At 35.0% G+C, this 22,243-nt stretch overlaps 1 protein-coding gene across 3 annotated transcripts in view; it reads right to left on the bottom strand.

Annotated features, from left to right (window-relative positions):
- TNPO1 (transportin 1) overlaps window positions 1–22,243 on the bottom strand; it is a 90,319-nt gene that overhangs the window by 56,444 nt on the left and 11,632 nt on the right. The window contains exons 1-2 of one of the 3 annotated variants that reach the window (XM_024732773.1): window positions 310–437; window positions 63–176 (exon numbers count right to left, since the gene is read on the bottom strand). In XM_024732773.1, coding sequence (XP_024588541.1) covers window positions 63–167 — 105 coding nt within the window. In that variant the 5' untranslated portion in view covers window positions 168–176; window positions 310–437. Of the gene's footprint in view, window positions 1–62; window positions 177–309; window positions 438–22,243 lie in introns of those variants that run through there. The other 2 variants (XM_024732774.1, XM_024732772.1) reach the window with 2 other exon arrangements.

Below are 22,243 nucleotides of genomic sequence, written 5' to 3'. Positions count from 1 at the left end.
CCGAGAGCGGGCCCCGCGCAGGGCAAGCTGCGCGGGCGGCGGCGAGGCCTCGGAAAGGATACTTGTTGCACGGTTCTCTGGATGGTGGTGTCGGGGGACTGGGACTCCTTCAGCAGCTGCAGGATTTGCTGAAGCCCTTGCTCGTCAGGTTTCCACTCATACTCCATCTTGGTTTGCTGCAAATAAAGCCAGACACAGGAAGAGACGGAGCAAATGTTACTCCCCGTGCACAGGCCCGAAGGCTTCCCGCGCCAAGCACCCCCCCTCCTCCCCGCAGAACGACCCCTGCGCTCCCCGGACGCCTCGGACCTGCCTGGGGCGCCCCGAAAGAAGTCTCGGACGGTGAAACCCGGGGAAACTGATCCTAGCAGCTCGGCCGCCAATGTCTGCTTCTGCTGCTGCCGCCGCGGCCGCCGAGCGCAAGGAGCCGACCAGACTGAGTCACCGCGAATTTGCAATCTGGCCCCTAGATCCGCTCACGGGAGCCCCCTGGGTCCTAGTGCCACGCAGTTTTCTCCAACCCAACTCTAGTTCCATCCAGATTATTACTGATTTAAGGGCTAATCAAAAATCAAGTCCTTATCAAAATCCCTGCGAAACACCTGAAGAGATCTGATTTTGGGTTTCAGTCATTTTAAGTTAACATGGTTAGTAATTAAGAATGACTGTAATAAGGAAAAAAACCTGATAATTCCCCCCACAGCTGAACAATACTTAAGGAGAAGAAATAAAAGTGTTTACATTTCAGTTTGATATATAAAGCACTCAATACTAATATTTAGTCTAAAACATTAAAGATGCATTGCAATCACAACCCACACTTCGATAAACACTACATGTTGCATTTACATTTGCATAATTTGACCGAAAAAATGCATCCTTTCATAAACTTCAACTTTTGAACTCTTTATTAAGAGTTGTTTATTATAAACTCTTTATTAGTTTATTTCAGGTGAAATAAACTCCACCTGAAATAACTGCATTTCACAACTAATGACTTTGGGCTGAAGAAATACAAGAAAAATAACGCAATTTTACAACTGGATAGTGTTGAATTCTATTAACGTGTTTTCACATAACATTTTCTCATTTTATTATCACTCCGACCGGAGGAAGTATTATTTGCCCCCATGTGGCAACTATGGAGCAAAAAGATCAGAGGAAATTACAACAGTTAATTAGTTAAGATTGGGAGGACAATATAGGTTTCTTAAACTACCATGAGTTGCATCTGCTACAATCAATGGAAACTATCATATCAATGAGTTTCTTTAAAACTAAATGCTTAGGGCTTCCCTGGTGGCGCAGTGGTTGAGAGTCCGCCTGCCGATGCAGAGGACATGGGTTCGTGTCACGGTCCGGGAAGATCCCACATGCCGCGGAGCAGCTGGGCCCGTGAGCCATGGCCGCTGAGCCTGCGCGTCCGGAGCCTGTGCTCCGCAACGGGAGAGGCCACAACAGTGAGAGGCCCGTATACCGCAAAAAAAAAAAACAAAAAAACAAACAAACAAAAAAAAACTAAATGCTTAAACAGAAACAAAACTTAAGTATCAGGCATGAATTATTGTAAAAATCAAACTGAATTTGCTGAAGGAGAGGATTTTTTCATATGGATCTACTACTACTTGATGGTTTGACAGCTGAATTTAGTCCCTTCCTAGCAGGGGTTAAAAAAAATTACCTGACCTTACAGTACCTCTCTAGTTAGCAGTGTTTTTCTGTTTTTAAAAAACCTTTTCCTCTCTCCTTCTTCACCTTTATTTTCTGCTTAATATCCTGTAATCTGGCTTTGCTCACTGAATTCTACCAACTTCCTAAATGATCCAACACCCAAACAAAACCCCCCAAAACAAAAATGGTATCTGGACATAATATCTATTAATAATATTGTAGTGTTTTTATTCCAGTCTCCATTCTGTGTGTTTATATGTTTTATAATAATGGGATTGTCTTGTTTCTTGGCCAATTCCATATATCATTAAATATTAAAAGTATTTTTAAAAGAATTATTCCATTGTATTGACATGCCATAATTTTAATAAACTTTCAATTGATATAATATATACAATAACCTGTACAAATCATAAGCATACAAGTAGATGGATTTTTATAAAGCGAATACCTGTGTGACCAACATCCACATCAAGATAAAGATCATTACCAGTACCAAGGTTTCTCTTGTACCCATTCTCGGTCATCAACCCATGCCATAATCCCTATTATAATTTCTATCACTATAGACCTCTCCCCTTTCCCTCTTGACTTTTTTACTTCAGAAACTTCAAAAAAACTTTACAAAAACAATATTACAACAAATCAAACAACATGGTTGTACAAAATAGTTAATTCAATTTCATCACTAAGCTTACCTCCCTGACAGAATCAGTTTTAACAGTTTGATATGAATCCTTCTACACCTTTCTCTATTCTCAAACATACACATAGTTCTGGTTTGTTTTTTAGGATCATGCCACATACTACACTCTATTAACTAAAAACTTTAAAACACATAATATCACATGGCCATCATTCCAGGCCACTACATATAGATTTAACTTTTCACTTTTTAATAGTTGCACATTGGTCTTTAGAAATGGATAGAACATAACTTGTTCAACTATTTCCTGATTGGCTTCCAGGTTTCTTCTACTTTTTTGTGACTACAAACAACAGGGCAAAAAACATTCTTGTACTAATGTCCCCCTACCCAGTAATGGCAACCCAGTGCGATTATTAGGCCAAAAGTATGTGTATTTAAAAATTTCTAATAGTTATTACCAGGTTACTTTCCAAAAACAGTTGCAATCCACACTCACCAATAATATGTTTCCCATATATCCACCAGCACGTTCTTTTAATTTTGGTTAATCTAATGGGTGAACATCTTAAATTTCTCCTGTTCCTAGACGGGGGAGGGAGTGGGTGAAGAGGGGGTGAGGAACCTTAAAGTCTGAGCCTTAGTTATGAGTTGAGCTGCTACCATGCATATCCCACCTGTTGAGGTGACAACTGGATACCTACTTAACTCCTTAGCTGCCTTTCTGAAAAAGAAACTAATGCCAGGGGCCAAGAGCAGCCAAGTCCAAAAGATACCTTCATCATACCTATCCTGAGGATGGCTGCCCCATATCTTTACCATGCTTCCTTCTTTATCCCTGCATCAAATAAACAGAAGTCTTTTTCTTTTTGAATAGCTTAGTATTAAGAGCATTTAATGTGATCAGCCTGTGATGATGAGATAGGAAGAACTGAGATAAACTGTTCCCTCACACCTTACTCAAGTTATCTGGAACAAAAGGCTCTCAAAAATATTTGATTGTTAATTGCTTGATAAGAGATCTCAGGCCACTTTGAACTTCTATACCACATTTTTTAATTGTGGTAAAATATACATAATATAAAATTTAGCATTTTAACCATTTAAAGTGTACAGTTCAGTGGCATTAAGTACATTTTCATTGTTGTACAACCATTGCCACCTCTATCTCCAGAACTTACCACATTTTAATAGCCATTAAAATTAGGAAGAATCTTATCCTAGGGTAGCCAGAGATATCGCAGGGTTATTTACATAATGTCTGAAGTACTTCAAGCTAACCAAGCACACCAGAATTATGAGGTAGAAATCGTTTACTTAAACAGTAAACTACATCTATATTAATTAGAATATCAAGATTAATATTAAATTTTCTTAAAATAGTTACTATTCTTTTCGTACATTGAAGACTCAGAAATGTTTCAGAAAAGGGAAATAGCACTTCAAATTTTTCTCTTTGAGAGTACACAAATCATGCTGATTGGCCCATGACATTCAATGGTAAGTCCCCGCTCCCCCACAAAAGGCATTTCAATAAGCCAAGACAGTTATTTGAACTATCTGTACAGAAGCTGGCACCAGAATTAAAAAATTGCAAGAGGTAAGTTACTGTAAGATAACATCTTGGCCTTCAGAAGCCTAAAACTTACTCTAGTCCTAAACTGTTAAGAACTTGAATTTACATTAAAAATTTGAATTTATGAGAGTTTATGAGAGATAAAGAACCCAGACTGGTTGAAGTAAAAATAAGTCAGACAGAAGGTCTGGACTCAACCAACCTAAATTTAAATCCTAGTTCTTTCACTTAGTAGCAGTGAAAACCTGGGCAAGTTAATTAATCTCTCTGAGCCTCAGTTTCCCAACTATAAAATGAGAACATACTGACTCTGTAATAGGATTATAGATACTTGCCTGGCATACAGTATGGTTTGAAATTTAGTGGCTGTGTTTGTTACATCAATCAATGATTTTCTGCTGCCTGCAAGATGAAATCTAACTTCCTTTTCATGGAACAGGCTCTTCATGATCTGGTCCATCACCTCCAGGGACAGCTTTATCTCTTACAACTCAACCTCCAACTTTTATGCTCCAGCAATACCAGCTGTGCCTCTCATACCTCTGAGCCTTTGAATAGGGACTTCCTGTCTGGAGTGAACTCTTTAAATTTGACCATTTGGCAAACTCCAACTCACTCTTCAGAGATATGCTCCTCTACTCAGTTTCCAAGTATTTACTGAGAGTCTTCCTTGGCACTATGATTGGTACTGGATACTACTATTTCTCTTCTCTAACATTATTGTAGGACCTCCCCACAAGACTTAAGTATTTTTTTCATTACAAATCTATAGTTTATGGCTATTTCCATTTCACAAACTGTCATATTATAATTATTTCCAGGTCTGTCTTAGCAACACATCATGTGTTCCTTGAGAGCAGTGACAGTATCTTTTTGCCCCTTTGAATCACTCTAGCAGAGGGATTCAATAAGTATTTGCTGAATAAATACTATTGTTGTTCATTACTCAAATACTATTATTGTCCATTAATTCAACTGAATAAATATTAAGCTGAGCAACTACCATGTACTCAGTGAGCATTAGAGATTCAAAGGTAAGTAAAATACTGTTCTTGCCCTAAGTTCTCATTTAGTGACAGAGACAGATGCACTACCTATGAATGAAGTATGTGATTGAAGTGCAATAGGAAATAAAAGAAAATATTTTGCCAGGAAGAAAGATGTGCTTTTCTCCCATATGCTTCAGAGTCTTTCTTCTCTCCTAATTTCAATTAAATTCAAACAAATATTTACTGAGCAGTCAAATGTTTCCACCTATATGGTGAATCACCATGAATGTGATAAATGTTGCCATCAGTGACATGACTTCCCAAAATGGTGAACAATTCTTGGTAGGGTTCCAAGCAAAACAAGGTATAATCTTCCTTCAATAATACAGTAGTTTTATTCCTGGAAAACTCAACATTTAATTAAAATCCTGCAAAAAATTCCATGTGCATATGTGAAACTAAGTTAGACTCTAGGCTCTGACAGCTATGAACAGATTTTTTTCACCTATGTAACTCCCTAATGGGACATTCAAAAGTCATTCAGGGCTCCAGACAATTCTTAATGATGAACATCTAGTACCCCTCAGCTCCACCTACTAAGTGGCAAGAGCACCTCCCAGTTACTAGGACATTCCCCTCCCCCCTCAGAGAGTGGCACTGCCTCAGTGGAGAATGACTGTGGTAGGGGATAGTACCAGGGGCTGTGGGGACATTATGCTAACCCAGTTAAAAAAGTCAGGAAAGGACTTCCTTGAGGAAGTGACTTTTTACCTGAGATCTAATAGGACTTACTAAAAAGTGAAAGTGAGAGGAAGGCAGGGCTAGGAAGACCTCACAGACTATGTTAGGAAGTTTGACTCAAACCCATGACTCAAACCCAACTAACCTGGTTCCAGGGTCCAGTCTCTAAGCCCCTGATTAACTGCCTTTTAAACAGAAACATCAATTTCTGTAAACTGGGAAACTAATCATAAAGAAAACCATTTGTATACTAAAGAAATAAGATGTATTTGATACCTTTGTAGTGAGGTAGAAAAGTAAAAATCGTATTTCACTATTATAAAAATTATAATAGATCTAAAAAAGCAGTATGTATACAGTGTGAAAATATAATAAAAATGAGATATTTCAAGCATTGAGTTCAAAACATTCTAAATCTGATCTTCACAACATCCCTTTCTTGTAAGTAGGAGGCAAGTATTATCTTCATTTGACAAGCAGATAAATCAAAATACAGCTTAAGTCATCTGCTGAATCATTTGCTGAATGTGAATCAGATCTTCCAAAATAAAATGTCTCTTACACTGGTTTTTTACAAAAAGATGTTATGATGAACAAGAATGAAAAAAAAATCAGAGATGTCTAGAGGGCTAAAAAGAGCATGCTATTTTTTAAAAAGTTATTTAATAAAACTTTTATAAGAAATTGAACCAAAATTCAGGTATGAAGGGAAAGAAGAGAAAGTCTAAAGGCAGATGATTATTAGTAACTTTTTAAAAATGAGGTTTTTTTTAATGTCAAAGAATGAAAATGTCGACAGGCTTGCTAAATAATAGATATCAGTAGAACTAGAAGGTTCTTCAAGAGCTTCTATAAAGTAATCAGAGATTAAGGATCAAACAAAAAAAGAGAGTTAAAAGCAAAAGCAACCATTGAGCCCAAGCTACTTGAGGAAATGAGCTCAACTAGATTAAAGGGCAGGGACCACAGTGTATGGATCCTCTGATGTTACATGGTGCTAGATACATAGTAGGTTTTAAATTGTTCTTGACTGATTGATTAGGGTGATGGATCTCATTCACCACTTGGAAGAATTATGCTAAGAGGTTAAAATTATAATCCTCTGGCATTACAATTTTTTGTCTAAGAGCTGAAAGATTTACAGAAAAAAAAAGAAAATGAAAAATAAGTACTATGGAAAATTTAAATAAATGTACTCTTAGAGTGCCCTTTCAGGAAGACCTCTGAAGATGACTAGTCATGAGACTCAAGTGCTAAAGTTTACAAACAAACATTTTTTTAAAAAGGCTAGTATCAAACTCAGCAGGTTACAAGAAGGAAAACTAGATCTCAAAACTCACTCCAATCTACAATCAGGTACTTCCTATATAATTCAGTTCATTAAATATTCACAGCAGCACTATGAGGTAGATATTAAACTCTACTTAATATTAACTGAGGTTCAAAGAGGTTAAGTAGCTTGCCCAGCCAGTACGTGGCAGATTGAGCATTGAAAACAACATCTGTGTAATTCCAAAGTCTGGACTGTGTCTAGTAAAAAAAGCAACCCTGTTAGCATTTATGGAGCACTTCTATGTGCCAGTTATTATACTAAGTGATTTAAATGCATGATCTCATTTAATTCCATGAGTAGGGACTACTATTACCTCCATTTCATAGAAGAGTAACAGGCTTAAGAAAAGTTGAGTAATGTGTCCAAGGTCACAGAAATAGTAAAGAACAAAGGCAGTACTCAAGCTCAGATGCACCCAACTCCAGAGCCTGTGCACTGATTCATGCTGCCATATTATTCTCATTCTGCCACTTCCATGAACAGGTGACTAATCCTTAACAGAACTCTTGGGTAGAGTTCATGGGTAGGCTTATCTTTTTCTTTCTATTCCATGCATCACCAAGAACTCAAAAGCTCTCTTATTTAAGGGTATCCATTCTTTAGTTCAGGTGTGATAACGGCACTTTGCTTTTCAGAATTCAAACTTCTTATTGTACATCAGAATAAAAAGCTGATAGGAGTAACACTTCCCATACATTTAACTTTTGGTCACATAATTTTCATCATCAAAACACCAATTCTCTGTTTATTTCTAAGACAGATTTAACTGTTTTAACTCTTTAATATCACAATTGGTCTCACTCTCCATGTACCTTAAGCTATGTAAACCAGTGGTTCTCAGCCCTGACTCGGCATTATACTCATTAGGGGCTTTAAAAAAATATGATGCCTGTTCCCTATGATCCCCACTGATTCAATGTAGGAGTGGAGCCTAGGCACCCGGGCATGGGTATGTTTAAACAACTCCCAGGTGGTTCTAATATACAGCCAGTTGAGACTCTTTGTATTAACTCAATAAATCTGCTCCTGGCAACTTTCATGAGTTTCTTACTCTAATGAGCAGCAGTGTCCTAGTTGTACCAGAAATGACAGAAAATAGAAGAAAGTGGAAGCGAATGCAGACTGTACTGATTAACATGGAAATATTCTAACCACTAGAAAAATGTCTTTGATGAAAACCAAAACATAAGAACATGTTGTTTAAAGTCACATCATAATTTGTACTACTTGGTAAGGACTGCATGTGTTGGAAGCTATTAAGTACAATGGTCATTTACTTCATTATTTATAGTGACAGAGGCTGGGTAAGGAGTTGTACTTAGGTTCTTAGAAATGGAAACTTGGGAAAAGTCAAGATACGGGGGAACAACAAAAGTTGTTATATAAATTAAATACGTTAAGTAAATTATAAGTAAAACATACTAGACAATTATGGTCCTTGACCAGCCAAATACAATTTAAATTCATATATCAAATCAACTTATCTTGCAAGTAATAACCACATCTTTCTTCAGATAGCAATATTAAGACATTCAAAAAATTGAAAGAAAACCTTTCTAAATAATAAGCCCACACATTAAATACAAATATACAAAATAAGTAAATTAGGTCCCTGATTCTTTTAGCATTGTAGCTTCATTAAAGAGCTTTACTAGAGATCTTCCCAATGCTACATTCAACTGACTATTCTCATTGAATGTGTCAACCATACTCTAACACAGTTGTCATTTCTGTGACATTGATTTAAGAAAAAATCCTCTTTTATTAACATGATTGTAAATTCCATTTCAGAATGTAAATTCCATTTCAGAATGTTCACTGATCATTGCCTAGTGGTTTCAGGTAAACACAGTGCTTAATAATTTTCAAAGTACTGTCACACTTTATCTATAATTTTCAAAAATAAACTGTGAGTTGAGGAAACAGTTTCAGTTATGTTAAGCAACTTGCCGAAAGCCAGTTGGTTAGTAAATGTTAAGACTTGGGTTAGATTGCTGAAAACTTCTCAAACTTGGGGAGAGAAATGAACATCCAGATCTCAAATAGGTTAAACCCAAAAAAGGGCTACATCAAGAATTTATCATTGTCTTACGTCAAAAATAGAGAATTTTGAAAGCAGCAAGAGAACAGCAACTCTTCACATAAAAGGGAGCCCCCATAAGACTATGATCAGATTTCTCAACAGAAACTTTGCAGGCCAGGAAAGAGTGGAATGACATATTCAAAATAATGAGAAAAAAAACCCACCAAAACTTGTCAGCCAAGAATACTATACCCAGCAAAGTTGTCCTTCAGTAATGAAGGAGAGGGACTTCCCTGGTGGCACAGTGGTTAAGACTCCGCACTCCCAATACAGGGGGCCGGGGTTCAATCTCTGGTCTGGGAACTAGATCCCACATGCATGCCGCAACTATGAGTTCTCATGCTGCAACTAAGAGCTCTCATGCCACAACTAAGGATCTGGTGAGCCGCAACTAAGGAGCCCACGTGCCTCAACTAACCGGCAAGCACAACTAAGGAGCCCTTAAGCCACAACTAAGAAGCTCGCCTGATACAACTAAGAAGCCCGCGAGCCACAAGTAAGGAGCCTGCCTGACAGAACGAAGACCTGATGCAACCAAATAAATAAATAAATATTTTAAAAAAAGAAAGAAAAAAGAAATTAAGGAGCGATAACGATGTTCCCAAACAAACAAAAGCTGAGGGATTTCATCACCACTAGATCTGCCTTACAAGAAATGATAAAAGAACATTCTTCAAGTTGTAAAGTAAAAGAATGCTAATTAACATCCTAAAACCATATAAATGTATAAAACTCACTGGTAATGGTAAATATATTATGAAACACAGATTCTTTGACATTGTAATGGTTGTATTTAATTCACTTACAACTCTAGTTTAAAAGTTTAAAAAAAAAGTATTAAAAATAACCATAGCTACAATACTTTGATAATGGATAAGCAGTATAAAAATATGGATACTGTAACATCAATAACCTAAAATGTGATAGGGAGAGAAGTAGAAGTATAAAGTTTCTGTATCTTCTTGAAGTTGTTATCACCTTAAAATAGGATGTTATAAGATATTTTATGTAAGCCTCATAGTTACCACAAATGAAAAATCTGTAGTAAATGCACAAAAGATTATGATAAAGGATTCAAAGTATAACACTACAGAAAGTCATCAAATCACAAAGACAGCAAGAAAGGGTCAAAGGATCTACAAAACAGAAAACAATGATCAAAATGGCAAAGTGAGTCATTACCTATCAATAATTACCTTAAATGTAAATAGATTAAATTCTCCAATCAAAAGACAAAGAATGTTGGAAGAAATAATAAAAAAAAAAGATACAATATGCTGCCTAAAAGAGACTCACTTTATCTTTATGGACACACATAGATTGAGAGTGAAGGGATGGAAAAGATATTTCAAGCAAATTGTAACCAAAAGAAAGCAGGTGTAGCTATACTTATAGCAGACAAGATAGACTTTAAACTAAAAATGGTCTAAAGAGACAAAGAAGTTCATCATATTATGATAAAGGAATCAATCCATCAAAAACATATAACAATTGGAAACATTTATGTATCCAGCATTAGAGCACCTAAATATATAAAGCATAATACCAGAACTAAAGGAAAAATAAACAGCAATACAATAATAGTTGGGGACTTTACTACTCCACTCTTACAGAGAATCGATAAGGAGACACTGGACTTGAATAACACTAGAGAGTAAATGGACATAAACACATACAGAACATTCCACCCAACAGCAACAGAACACACATTCTTCTCAAGTGCACACGGAACACGTTCTAGGTTAGATCATATGTTAGGCAACTAAGCAAGTCTCAACAAATTCAAGACAGAAGTTATATCAAGTATCTTTTCTGATCACAATGGTATGAAAGTAGAAATCAATAACGGGGAAAGGTGGAAAATTCACAAATACACGGAAGTGAACACATTCCCGAACAACCAATGGATCAAAAAAGAAACTAGAAAAGGAATAAAAATATATCTTGAGACAAACTGAAATGGAAACACAACATACCAAAACTTATGAGATGCAGCAAAAGCAGCTCTAAGAGGAAAGTTTACAGCCATAACCACATACATCAAGAAAAATAAAGATATCAAATAAACAACTTTAGCTTATACCTCAAGGAAATAGGAAAAAGAAGAACAAACGAATCCCAAGTTTAGCAGAAGGGAGGAAATAACAAAAATTAAAGCAGAAATAAAGGAAATAGCGAAAAAGAAAATAATAGAGAAGATCAACAAAATCAAGGGTTGGTTCTTTGAAAAGATAAACAAAATTGACAAAAACCTTTAGCTAGCCTAACCAAGAGAGAACTCAAAATTATAAATGAAAGAGGAGACATTACAACTGATACCACAGAAATACAAAGGATCACAGCAGATCACTATTATACACCAATAAATTGGACAAACAAGGATAGATAAATTACTAGAAACATATGACGTACCAAACTGAATCATGAAGAAATAGAAAATCTGAACAGACCAATAATGAGTAAGAAGATTGATAAGATTGAATCCCAACAAAGAATAGTTCAGGACCAGATGGTTTCACTGGTGAATTCTACCAAACATTTAAAGAAGAATTAATATCAATTCTGTAACTCTTACAAAAAAATGAAGAGGAGGGAACACTTCCAAATGCATTTTACGAGGTAACAGCATTTCCTTGATAGCAAAGCCAAGTTAGGACACTAGAAGAAAACTATAAGCCAGTATCTCTGATGGATAAAGATGAAAAAATCTCAACAAATTACTAGCAAAACCAAATTCAACAGCACAGTCAAAAGATCATACACCATAATCAAGTGAGATTAATCCTTGGGATGAAAGAAAGGATGATTCAACACACACAAATCAATCTATGTGATACATCACATTAACAAAATGAAAGATATGAATCATATGATCATGTCAACAGAGGCAGAAAAAACATACAACATTCAGTAACTGTTCCTGATAAAAACTCTCAACAAACTTGGTATAGAAGAAACATACCTCAACATAAAAAAGGCCATATATGGCAAACCCACAGGAAGCATCATACTCAATGGTAAAAGGTTGAAAACTTTTCCTGTAAGATCAGGAATAAGATAAGGGTGCCCATTCTTACTACTACGATTAACCACAATACCAAGTAACCATGCAAGATAAAAGTAGTAAAAGGCATCCAAATTAGAAAAGAAGTAAAATTGTCTCTGTTTGCTGATGGCATGATCTTACACATAGAAAATCCTAAGGATTCTATCAAAAAACTAAATGAATTCAGTAAAGTTACAGGATACAAAATCAACATACAAAAACCAGGTGCATTTCTATACACTAACAACAAATTATCTGGAATAAAAAACAAAACAGTTCCATTTACAATACCATCAAAGAGAATAAAATACTTAGGAATAAATTTAACCAAGGAGGTAAAAGGTCTGTACACTGAAAACTATAAAACTATGATGAAAGAAACTGAAGAAGAAACAAACAAGTGGAAAGATATCCCATGTTCATGAAGTGGAAGAATTAATACTATTAAAATGTCCATAATACCCAAAGCCATCCAGAGATAATGCAATCTCTATCAAGATTCCAATGGCATTTTTTTTTTACAGAAATAGAAAAAACAATCCTAAAATTCATATGGAACCACAGAAGACCCTGAATAGCCAAAGCAATCCTGACAAAGAAGAACAAAGCTAGAGGCATCACACTTCTTGATTTCAAACTATATTACAGAGCTAAAGCAATCAAAACAGTACTAGCATAAAAACCGACATACAGACCAATGGAAAAGAACTGAGAGCCCAGAAATAAACCCATGCACATGCAGTCAACCAATATTTGACAAGGGAGCCAAGAATACTCAGTGGGGAAAAGACAGTCTGTTCAATAAATAGTGCTGGGAAAACTGGATATTCACATGCAAAAGAATGAAACTGGACCACCTTCTCACTCCATTTACACGAATAAAATCAAAATGGATTAAAGACTTGAATGTAAGACCTGAAAACATACTTCTGGAAAACACAGGCAGTACCCTCTTTGACATCAGTCTTAGCAATATTTTCTTGGATCAGGCAAAGAAAATAAAAGCAAAAATAAACAAATGAGATTCATCAAACTAAATTCCTTTGGCATGAAAAGGCAGCCTACTGAATGGAAAATGGTATTTGCAAATGATGTATCTGATAAAGGGTTAATATCCAAAATATATAAAGAACTCATACAGCTCAACATCAAAAAAACCCCAAACAACCCAATTAAAAAGTGGGCAGAAGACCTGAACAGACATTTTCCCAAAGACATACAGATGGCCAACAACACTGAAAAGATGCTCAACATCATTAATCATCAGGGAAATGCAAATCAAAACCACCATGAGATAACACCTCAAACCTGTTAGAATGGCTATTACCAAAAAGAACAGAGATAGCAAGTGCTGGTGAGGATGTGGAGAAAAGGGAACCTTTGTGCACTGCTGGTAGGAATTGAAATTGGTACAGCCACTATGGAAAATAGGATAGAGGTTCCTCAAAAAATTAAAAACAGAATTACTATATGAGACAGCAATTCCACTTCTGGGTATATATTCAAAGGAGAGAAAAGCACTATGTCAAAGAGATATCTGTATCCTCATGTTCACTGCAGCATAATTTACAATAGCCAAGACATGGAACCAAGGTATGTGTCCAATGATAGAAGAATGAATAAAGAAAATATGATACACACACACACACACAGGAATATTTGGCTATAAAAAAGAAGAAAATCCTGTCATTTGTGACAACATGGATGAACCCTGAGAGCATGATGCCAAATCAGATAGAGAAAGACAAGTGCTGTATGACTTACTTATATGAGGAATCAAAAAAACCCTCAAACTCAGAGAGCAGACGGGCAGTAGCCAGGGGCCAGGGGAGGGAGGAATGGGTGAAGGTGATCAAAGAGTACAAACTTCTAGTTTTAAGATGAATAAATTCTGGGGATGTAATGTGCAGTGTGGCGACTATAGTTAACAATACTGTATTATATATTTGAAAGTTGCTAAGACAATAAGTCTTAAAAGTTCTCACCCCACGTCCCCCAATTTTTTTTAACTTGTAACTACACGAGATGATGGATATGTTAACTAACCTTATTGCAGTAATCATTTCTCAATATATACATATATCAAGTCATTACGTTGTATATCTTAAACTTACACAATGTTATATGTCAATTATATCTCCATAAAGCTGGTAATATATAAAAAATAAATAAGACAGTTTTACTACTACTTCTACAAGAAAACAAAACACGTTGGGTTGGAATGTATGTCTTTCTGGTCCAATGTTTCTTTTACTTCAAACTGCTTCTTTAATTCATAGTTCATAAAATATTGAAGTATAATTAATTAAAAGAACAGCTTGTCTTAAAGTAACATCACTCTACACTGATTATTTACTTGATGGTTCATGTGTGGACATACATGCAAGATGGAGACAAATCTGTAGGTACCTTAGCAAGACTATAATAGCTCTTGCTAAAACGCTGGTAATGAATGATTAAAAACGTATCAGCACCAGGCAAGCTATTGATTATAGCTGCACTTACTGTATTTAAGACGATGGTAAAAAGGGCTATAATGCAAATAGCCAAGTTTCCCATATAACACATCTGAAATTATAAGTAAAAAAAAGAAAAAAAGGTATGATTCACTATTTTAGTATTTACTTTAAAGTGAGACATGCCTGTATAGTTGACAGGGAGCTAAGCTGATAGTTCTTTGAAAAATTAGATAGCACAGGGGGACAACCATTACAGATCATTTTGGTAACTACAAGTATACTGTTTCATTACAGTTAGATTCCTCCTAAAGTTCTGAAGTGAGAGGGCCCTATGAGTTTCTCATTCATGTCCAAAACTATCTTTGATTGTTAAAGAGTAATGGGCTGATTCAATATTTCACAATATTGAATGTGATTCAATATTTCACATTTCACATTCAATATTTCAACAGAAAAAGGAACATAGCACAATGCTCACTGGCCAGGGCTGAATTGGTAAAAGGGTCAGAGCAGTTTAGACAGTAAAACAGAAAGGTGATAAGTGGTAAGTAGTCAGTAGGCTGATTACCATTAATTTTTATCTAATCTTTCCTTTGTTCATTGAAATCTCACTCACACATACAGGGGCATATATCATTCAGATTTCAGCTGTGGGAAGACAGACACAGCAGAAAAAACTCATGAAAGAAAATCAATTTTTATTCAACACAATGTTAGTGCCTGAGCTGAATACTGTTTGACACTATTTTTGTTGCTAAGCAGGAAGATAGAGTAGAGGAAAAGCATGGGCTCCAGAGTCATACATACAATCTCAGTTCTCCCAATTGTCTTTTTTAGGAAAGTAGCTTAACTTTCAGAGCCATAGATAGCTTAGTCATCTGCGAAATGGTACTGATGAGAAGATTAACTGAGAATGTAAAATGATGCAATAGTAGGTACTTAACGTTCAATCCCTTCACACTTCACCCCCCCACACTAAAATTATCATTAAGACACAGTTTTACTGATGATAGTTTGTATCGTCAGATAGAATTAAGATGAAGATCACTTAAATTATTTTTGTATGATCAAAGAATATGCAACAAAATGGGCTGTTTGACCTGTCATTTTTTTTTAATGACCTGTCATTTAAATGAGTTGATATTCTAAAGAAATAGAAAAATCAAAAGAGAAATATTGGAGGAATAGAGGAACAAAGAAAAGAACCAGAAATCAAGTGGTGAATATTATATCAGATATAAGTGTAATCAGTCTGTAAAAATTTTATAAGGGTGATTAAGGGCAGTCTTCTGTTGTTTTATTACCATGACAAAGAAACAATGAGGCTCAACCAAGACTGACACATAAAAAAATTAATGAATATAAAACCTAGAAAAAAATGTGAGATGGTAAGGAAATCTGAGATTACACTAGACATAAAAGATAACACTAATCTCTTATACATACTAAGGAAGTGTTCAGTTTATAAGAATATACCCTTAAAAACTGAACCTTGGGTTGAAAAGCTTACTGTTATCTTATAAACAGAGACACTGAGTTATCTATCAGCCAACTAAATATCATGTTGTTATCACCATCCATCCCCCTCATCCCATGAAATTGGAATTTATCAATTTAAACTTTAACTGTAATTAGAAAATAGCGATCGAACATCTTATCTCCAAAATGAAAACAGCATTAGACAACATCCCTATCTTGTTTTTTTAAAAATGGAGAAATCAAGACCCAGAAACCAACATTACAAATTAATTAAGAAAAATAATTTGATTTCTATTTTTAAAAACATAGTAACAACATCCAGTTCTATATTATAAGGTTCTTTTCCCTCTTTGTTTTTGCATAGTGCACTGATTTTCTGATAATTGTCAGTAAAACCAAAGGCTCTTTCTAAAGGAAACTGAGTAGCCTACAGCCCATGTATAACCAACAGTTCTAATGGCAAGGTTGATACTTTGTGATTGCATTTCCTAAATGCAATTAATTAAACCAGGATTGGGTACCCAACTCTCCACATGATGAATCCCAGCACAAACAGATAAGCTAAGTCAATTGAATTTCCTTTCTCAGAAATATAAACAGGAAGTACTAGGATCATTTATGCATTTACCAGTTCTCAAAGCAGAAGTTAAAAGGTCACAATGTGGTAGGCAAGTGGCCATTATTCGATTCCACACACATGACAAAATTATAAAGAGGCGGGAATTGTAAGCAAAAGCAGAAGAGAATGGACCAGCACAGAGAGGAAGCAAGGAAGCACTGAGCATGATTACATGGTCCACCAGAGTGACAGTATCTGCTTCTTGGAGCTGCCTTGCTTCCAGATGGCTTTCTATTTCCACAAATGACTTTAAAAAAATAATAAATCTCTCCCTTTCTCTTAAGACAATCTGAATTAAGTTTTCTTCCTTGGAACCAGAAGCACTTAATCAGAATAGAAATAGTAAATACCTATTTGAATATATAATCACATAATTTTATATATATATAAAAATAAACTATTCCCAAAATGTATTTGCTTTAAGTAGGAGAGTAGGGGAGTTCTCTCAGAACTGTAGGGCTCAGAACTAATGAAGGCTGATGACTATCATGTAAGTCAATTTCCTCAAACCGAACACCAGAGTAAATCTGAAAGCTGGCATGGAAGTCTCTGAGAGCTACTGAGTATAATGAATACACCCAGATGGGCAAAGAGCAAACTGAATAGGAAGAATAGAGAAAGCCAAGAACAAAGCCAGCTGCCAGTTCAGGTGTGCACCCTCTTTACAGACAACAGAATTCCTTACACATCTACTTCTATTCCTCCTCTCCCTTCTCTTGCCTTTTCCAAATTATATTACTTTGGTTCTGAGCACTGGCCATCACTGCCTCTGCTGCCATCAAGGGAAAAATAAATGCCTCAAATTCATTTTATTAACATTTATACTAATGGGATATGTAGGGACAGTAGTAACTTACCCTCACTGTGATGCCAGGTTTCAGGTAATACTTGCTTCCCAAGACTCAGTTCACATCTCAAAGGACCTAAAACATCTCTTATCATGATTTCCAGGAGGCACCACTGTTTACAGATATGGTGGATAAACACACGCTTTATTTGAACAATTACAGAAGGGAGCTCCTAGCATATTTCAGCAATACAAACTTAGGCGATCCAACAAAACAGTAATACGGTTGGCCCTTTCTATCCACAGGTTCCACGTGCCAGATGTGGAAGGCTGACTGTTCTACACCATTTTATATAAGAGATTTGAGCGTTGTGCATTTTGGTACAGGTGGGGGTCCAATCCCCTGCAGATATCAAGGGACAACTGTACATTAATAACTTTACTTATGTGGAACACTAATTTAGAACGAATAGATAACACATGAAAGAAAAATTCACAAGAGGAAATACAACAGTAAACAAACATGGGAAAATGCTGAACCTTACTAGTAATCAATAAATGTAATAATGAAGTAATGTTTTTAGACTAATTAGCAAAGATAATTTTATAACAATATCCTATGCCGCTGAAGACATGATGAATCAACTCTAACAAATTACTGGTGGTAGTGTAAACTAATACCACCTACTGGAAATCAGTTCAGCAATCTATATCAAGAGCTATTATCCATTTTTATACCCTTTGTCCTCATGATTATATTTCTGAGACTGCATCCTAAGAACCTTAATTACAGAAAAGAAAGCATTATTCTCAAAGATTTTAACCCAGGAGTATTTCTAATACAACAATAAATATATGGGTAACTAAAACAACATTCAACTGAAAAAAGATAGTTAATTTCTGTAATCACATGGAAAATGTTTATGATCAGAAAGTGAAAAAATGATAAAAAGTTGTATGTAGAGAACAATTATAGGGAATTCCTTGGCGGTCCAGTGGTTAGAACTCCATGCTTTCACTGCTGAGGGCCCAGATGTGGCAAAAAAAAAAAAAAGAGAGAGAACAATAACAAATATGTAAAAAACATGTATAAAAAAGACAATTATTAAATGAAAAAAATTGGAGGGAAACAACGAAAAGCTCGCAATGTATTAGGATGTTAAGATTATGAGTCCTTTTTTCTTTTCTCTTAAAAAAATTTTCAATATTGTGGTTATATTACCTTCATAATGAAAATAAATAATAAAAATCTCCAACAGTACAATTACTTTAAGTCATAAATAGGGCAGGAGAAAAGACCCCGGAGAACGTAACCATATTATGGTATGACGCTTGCTACTCATAATAATGACAGAATTGTTAAAAAGTTTAAATTATACCTCTCCTGCTTTTTAAGAAGGTGTGAAACATAGTTTAGAAAGTTTTTTGTGAAAATGCTTAAAGGTTATGGTACTTAAAGTGTTAAGTTTTAGTTACAGAAAAGTGATGCACTTGCAGCAACTTTTTCCCAGATCATGCCATTAAAATGAGTAGACACAATGACATGAAGATAACATTGAAAATAAGAGTATCTTCACAGTACTGGGGAAAAACACATTCAACCTTGGAAAGCAAAAGAACTGTACCAAACCTTATACTAGAAAACAGTAAATGAAAACTGTTTATTTAAGATTAAAAAATTGTTTTATGATCCCAGAGACCTAGTCTCAGAGAAAGGTTGTCCTGAGAATTAGAGCACAGAAGTTTTACTTTTGCTTAGACAATGGGAATTATTTACAGATTCCATACTTGTGATTAGTTTTTTATTATGGTTTTAATATCTTATACGTATGGAGATATTTTTTAACAGTGCTATAGTAACAAATTAACGTTGAGACATTTAAATGTAAAGATACACAAAAACAGTAAGCCTACTACAAAATTTACAAGAATACCATAATTCTTTAATATAAAAAAAATTTCAAGCATCTCTCATCAACTTCCTAATTTTTCAAAACATCGATACATAATTCTGGAAATATCATGTAAGAAAAAAATCAATAAATAGCTCAATTAAACCATACACTGAACTAGAAGAAAAAAAATCCCACAAAAATGTAAAAGCCAAAAGCAAATTAAAATGAATTTTACCTTAGAAAAGAGGATCTACAATTCTTCTACAACAGTTCTTGAGACTTCTGTACTAGTAAGTTCTATTGATTTTCCCAATAATTACAACTATAAATATTTTAAGCAACAATTACTAATGAATAAGAAAATTTTGACTACAGAAATAAATAAATGACCATATACCACAAATAATTTAAATTTGTCATTTAGCATATACTGAACTGAAAAAGGCTGGAGTTCTAGTACTTTTCGTTTTGTTAGTTACTATTTCACTCTTTAAGAAAATAAATCATAAATCATTTAAGTAATTTAAAATTAAGATCTTTAGAAGTCAGTTTACATGTGGAATCTAAAAAAATAGAACAAATGAACATACTTACAAAACAGAAATTGAGTTACAGATGTAGAAAACAAACTTATGGTTACCAAGGGGGAAAGGCGGGGGAGGGATAAATTGGGAGATTGAGACTGACATATATACACTACTATATATAAAGTGTATAAACTAATAAGAACCTACTGAATAGCACAGGGAACTCTACTCAATACTCTATGATGACCTGTATGGGAAAAGAATCTAAAGAAGAGGGGATATATGTATATGTATAACTGAATTACTTTGCTGTACAGCAGAAACTAACAACATTGTAAGTCAACTATACTCCAATAAAAAAAAAAAACAGAAAGAAATAAAATTAAGATCTTTAGAAAATAAATGAAAACTGTTTCATTTAAGATAAAAAAATTATCTTAGAATCGTCCACAGATTCTTCTTAATATATTTTTCTGCCTAAGAAAGCTAATGTAATAACTAAGATAGGGTGGGAAAAAATGCTTACAAATTATAACTTGACACTAATGGTATAGCTCTGTGTGTCTATTTAGTCTATGAGATGGATACCATCCATGATCATACACTTATAACTGGTAGACACAGGAGTCTAATGAACTGCCTTAAAAGTATACACTATTTCTACTACACTAAACTGATTCTTAGAAAAATAAATTCATTTATTATAAAACAAATTTTTCCTAAATCATGTTCCTGCGGTAGGGTTGGGGACATAGAAAGCAAAATCTTTGTCTTAAGTCATATAATATTTCAATTTTAGAAAAAATGTCATAGGCCACTAATCCATATTATTTACAGTTAATAAAATACATAGTCTTCATTTAACTCTTCATTATATACTCTTACAGGAGTAATGCGCATATTCTAGAAGGAAGAAACTCCAGAAATTAAATCAATAAGTAAACATTTATTCAGCACTTGTAATAAGCTGGATTTTATAGCTAGAAACTACAAATACAATAAAAGGCTGGAAGGAGAGAGATGAACTAGGAAATTCCTAAGATTTTTTTATGTTATTCAATTCAACAATTCAATATGTGGCTAAGGTATTTTGATAAACTTGATTCCAAAGCATTTGAGATGTATGGGAATTTGTATTTCCCAATAAATAATAATTCCCAAATGATAATTTTAACTGAAATCACAATTTTGTCCTGGTTGCTGACAGGACAACTCTACTAGAATCTCACTGGTGAATGTGTAGATTCTGTTTTACAAAGAAAAATACCTGCCGTGCACCTTATCAGCAAGTAACACCACCAACACAAAAGCCCCTAGCCCACTGGGATGTAAGGTTAAAATAAAGCTAGGCTTTTTATTAGAGCCTTTTCCTTTTTATGCTTCAACTTTTTATTTCTCTACTGGCTCTTAACCTTCCCCATCAAATTCCTACATTAAATCTTAAACTACTATACCACTCTCTTGATTCTGAGCTTACTACCTGTGCTAAAACAAGACTCCAGAAAAACCTCCTACCTTTACAGTTTCTCCACCGTTTCATCCTTCCTTGACTTACGGTGGGGTGGTGTCAGACCAAGGGAAGGATGACATGTGGGGAGGCAAAACAAACACTTCAACTCCCAGCCGCAGTGTAACTTCATGGGGTTTTAAGACAAACTGCCCAGGTCTTTAAGTCTTCTGTGCCACAATGAGCCAAAATAACATCAGGAAAAAAGGCGTGTCAGAGATCTGGGGCTCTTGTCTCAGTTCTTCTCTGCACAAAGAACTGGCTGGGCAATCCTGTACGAATCATTTACACTCATTTGGTTCATTTCCTCATTTATAAAGCAACTAAAGACCATGCTCCTTTTCAGCTTCTAGAAGCAAAACATTTAGTAAATAATGAGTCTGGTCATATTCTACATACAAAAGCCAGCCTTACTTCTTTTCTTTATACTTGCTACTGAAATTCTCCAAGTCTTCAGGGAAACTTGTATTCAACTCAATTGTTCAAGTGTAGTTCTGGGACTACTAAATTACCTGAGTGAGAGCTTCATGTCACTTGATTCTTTCAGCAAATACTTGGGCTCCTGTGAAAGGGCATAGTACTGCACCAGGTTTAGGTCATTTCTTACCGAAGTTATTCAGTAGTAAGAACAATCTTTAGCTGAAAATGTTATGTACAAAAATTTTCATCACAACTTGGGTTTCTACCCAACAGAAGTCTTTACCCATTATCCCCTCAAAACTGTGTAACAGAAAACTGTATAAAACATTATTGAACTAAAAATCCAATGGAGCATTCTAATTCCTGCTCTGGAGCACCTGTGGTTTCAATGATTCACTGTTTAATGCTCTTTTCCTAAATTAAGTCTCCTAATATTTTCTAATAAAGGTTTGACAAGCAGCATTT

The sequence above is a fragment of the Neophocaena asiaeorientalis genome, unplaced genomic scaffold, assembly GCF_003031525.2.
Source record: "Neophocaena asiaeorientalis asiaeorientalis breed wild unplaced genomic scaffold, Neophocaena_asiaeorientalis_V1.1 scaffold515, whole genome shotgun sequence".
NCBI classification, from domain to species: domain Eukaryota; kingdom Metazoa; phylum Chordata; class Mammalia; order Artiodactyla; family Phocoenidae; genus Neophocaena; species Neophocaena asiaeorientalis.
The sequence above is the reverse complement of the archived record's forward strand: the minus strand, read 5'-3'. Positions and strand labels throughout refer to the sequence as shown.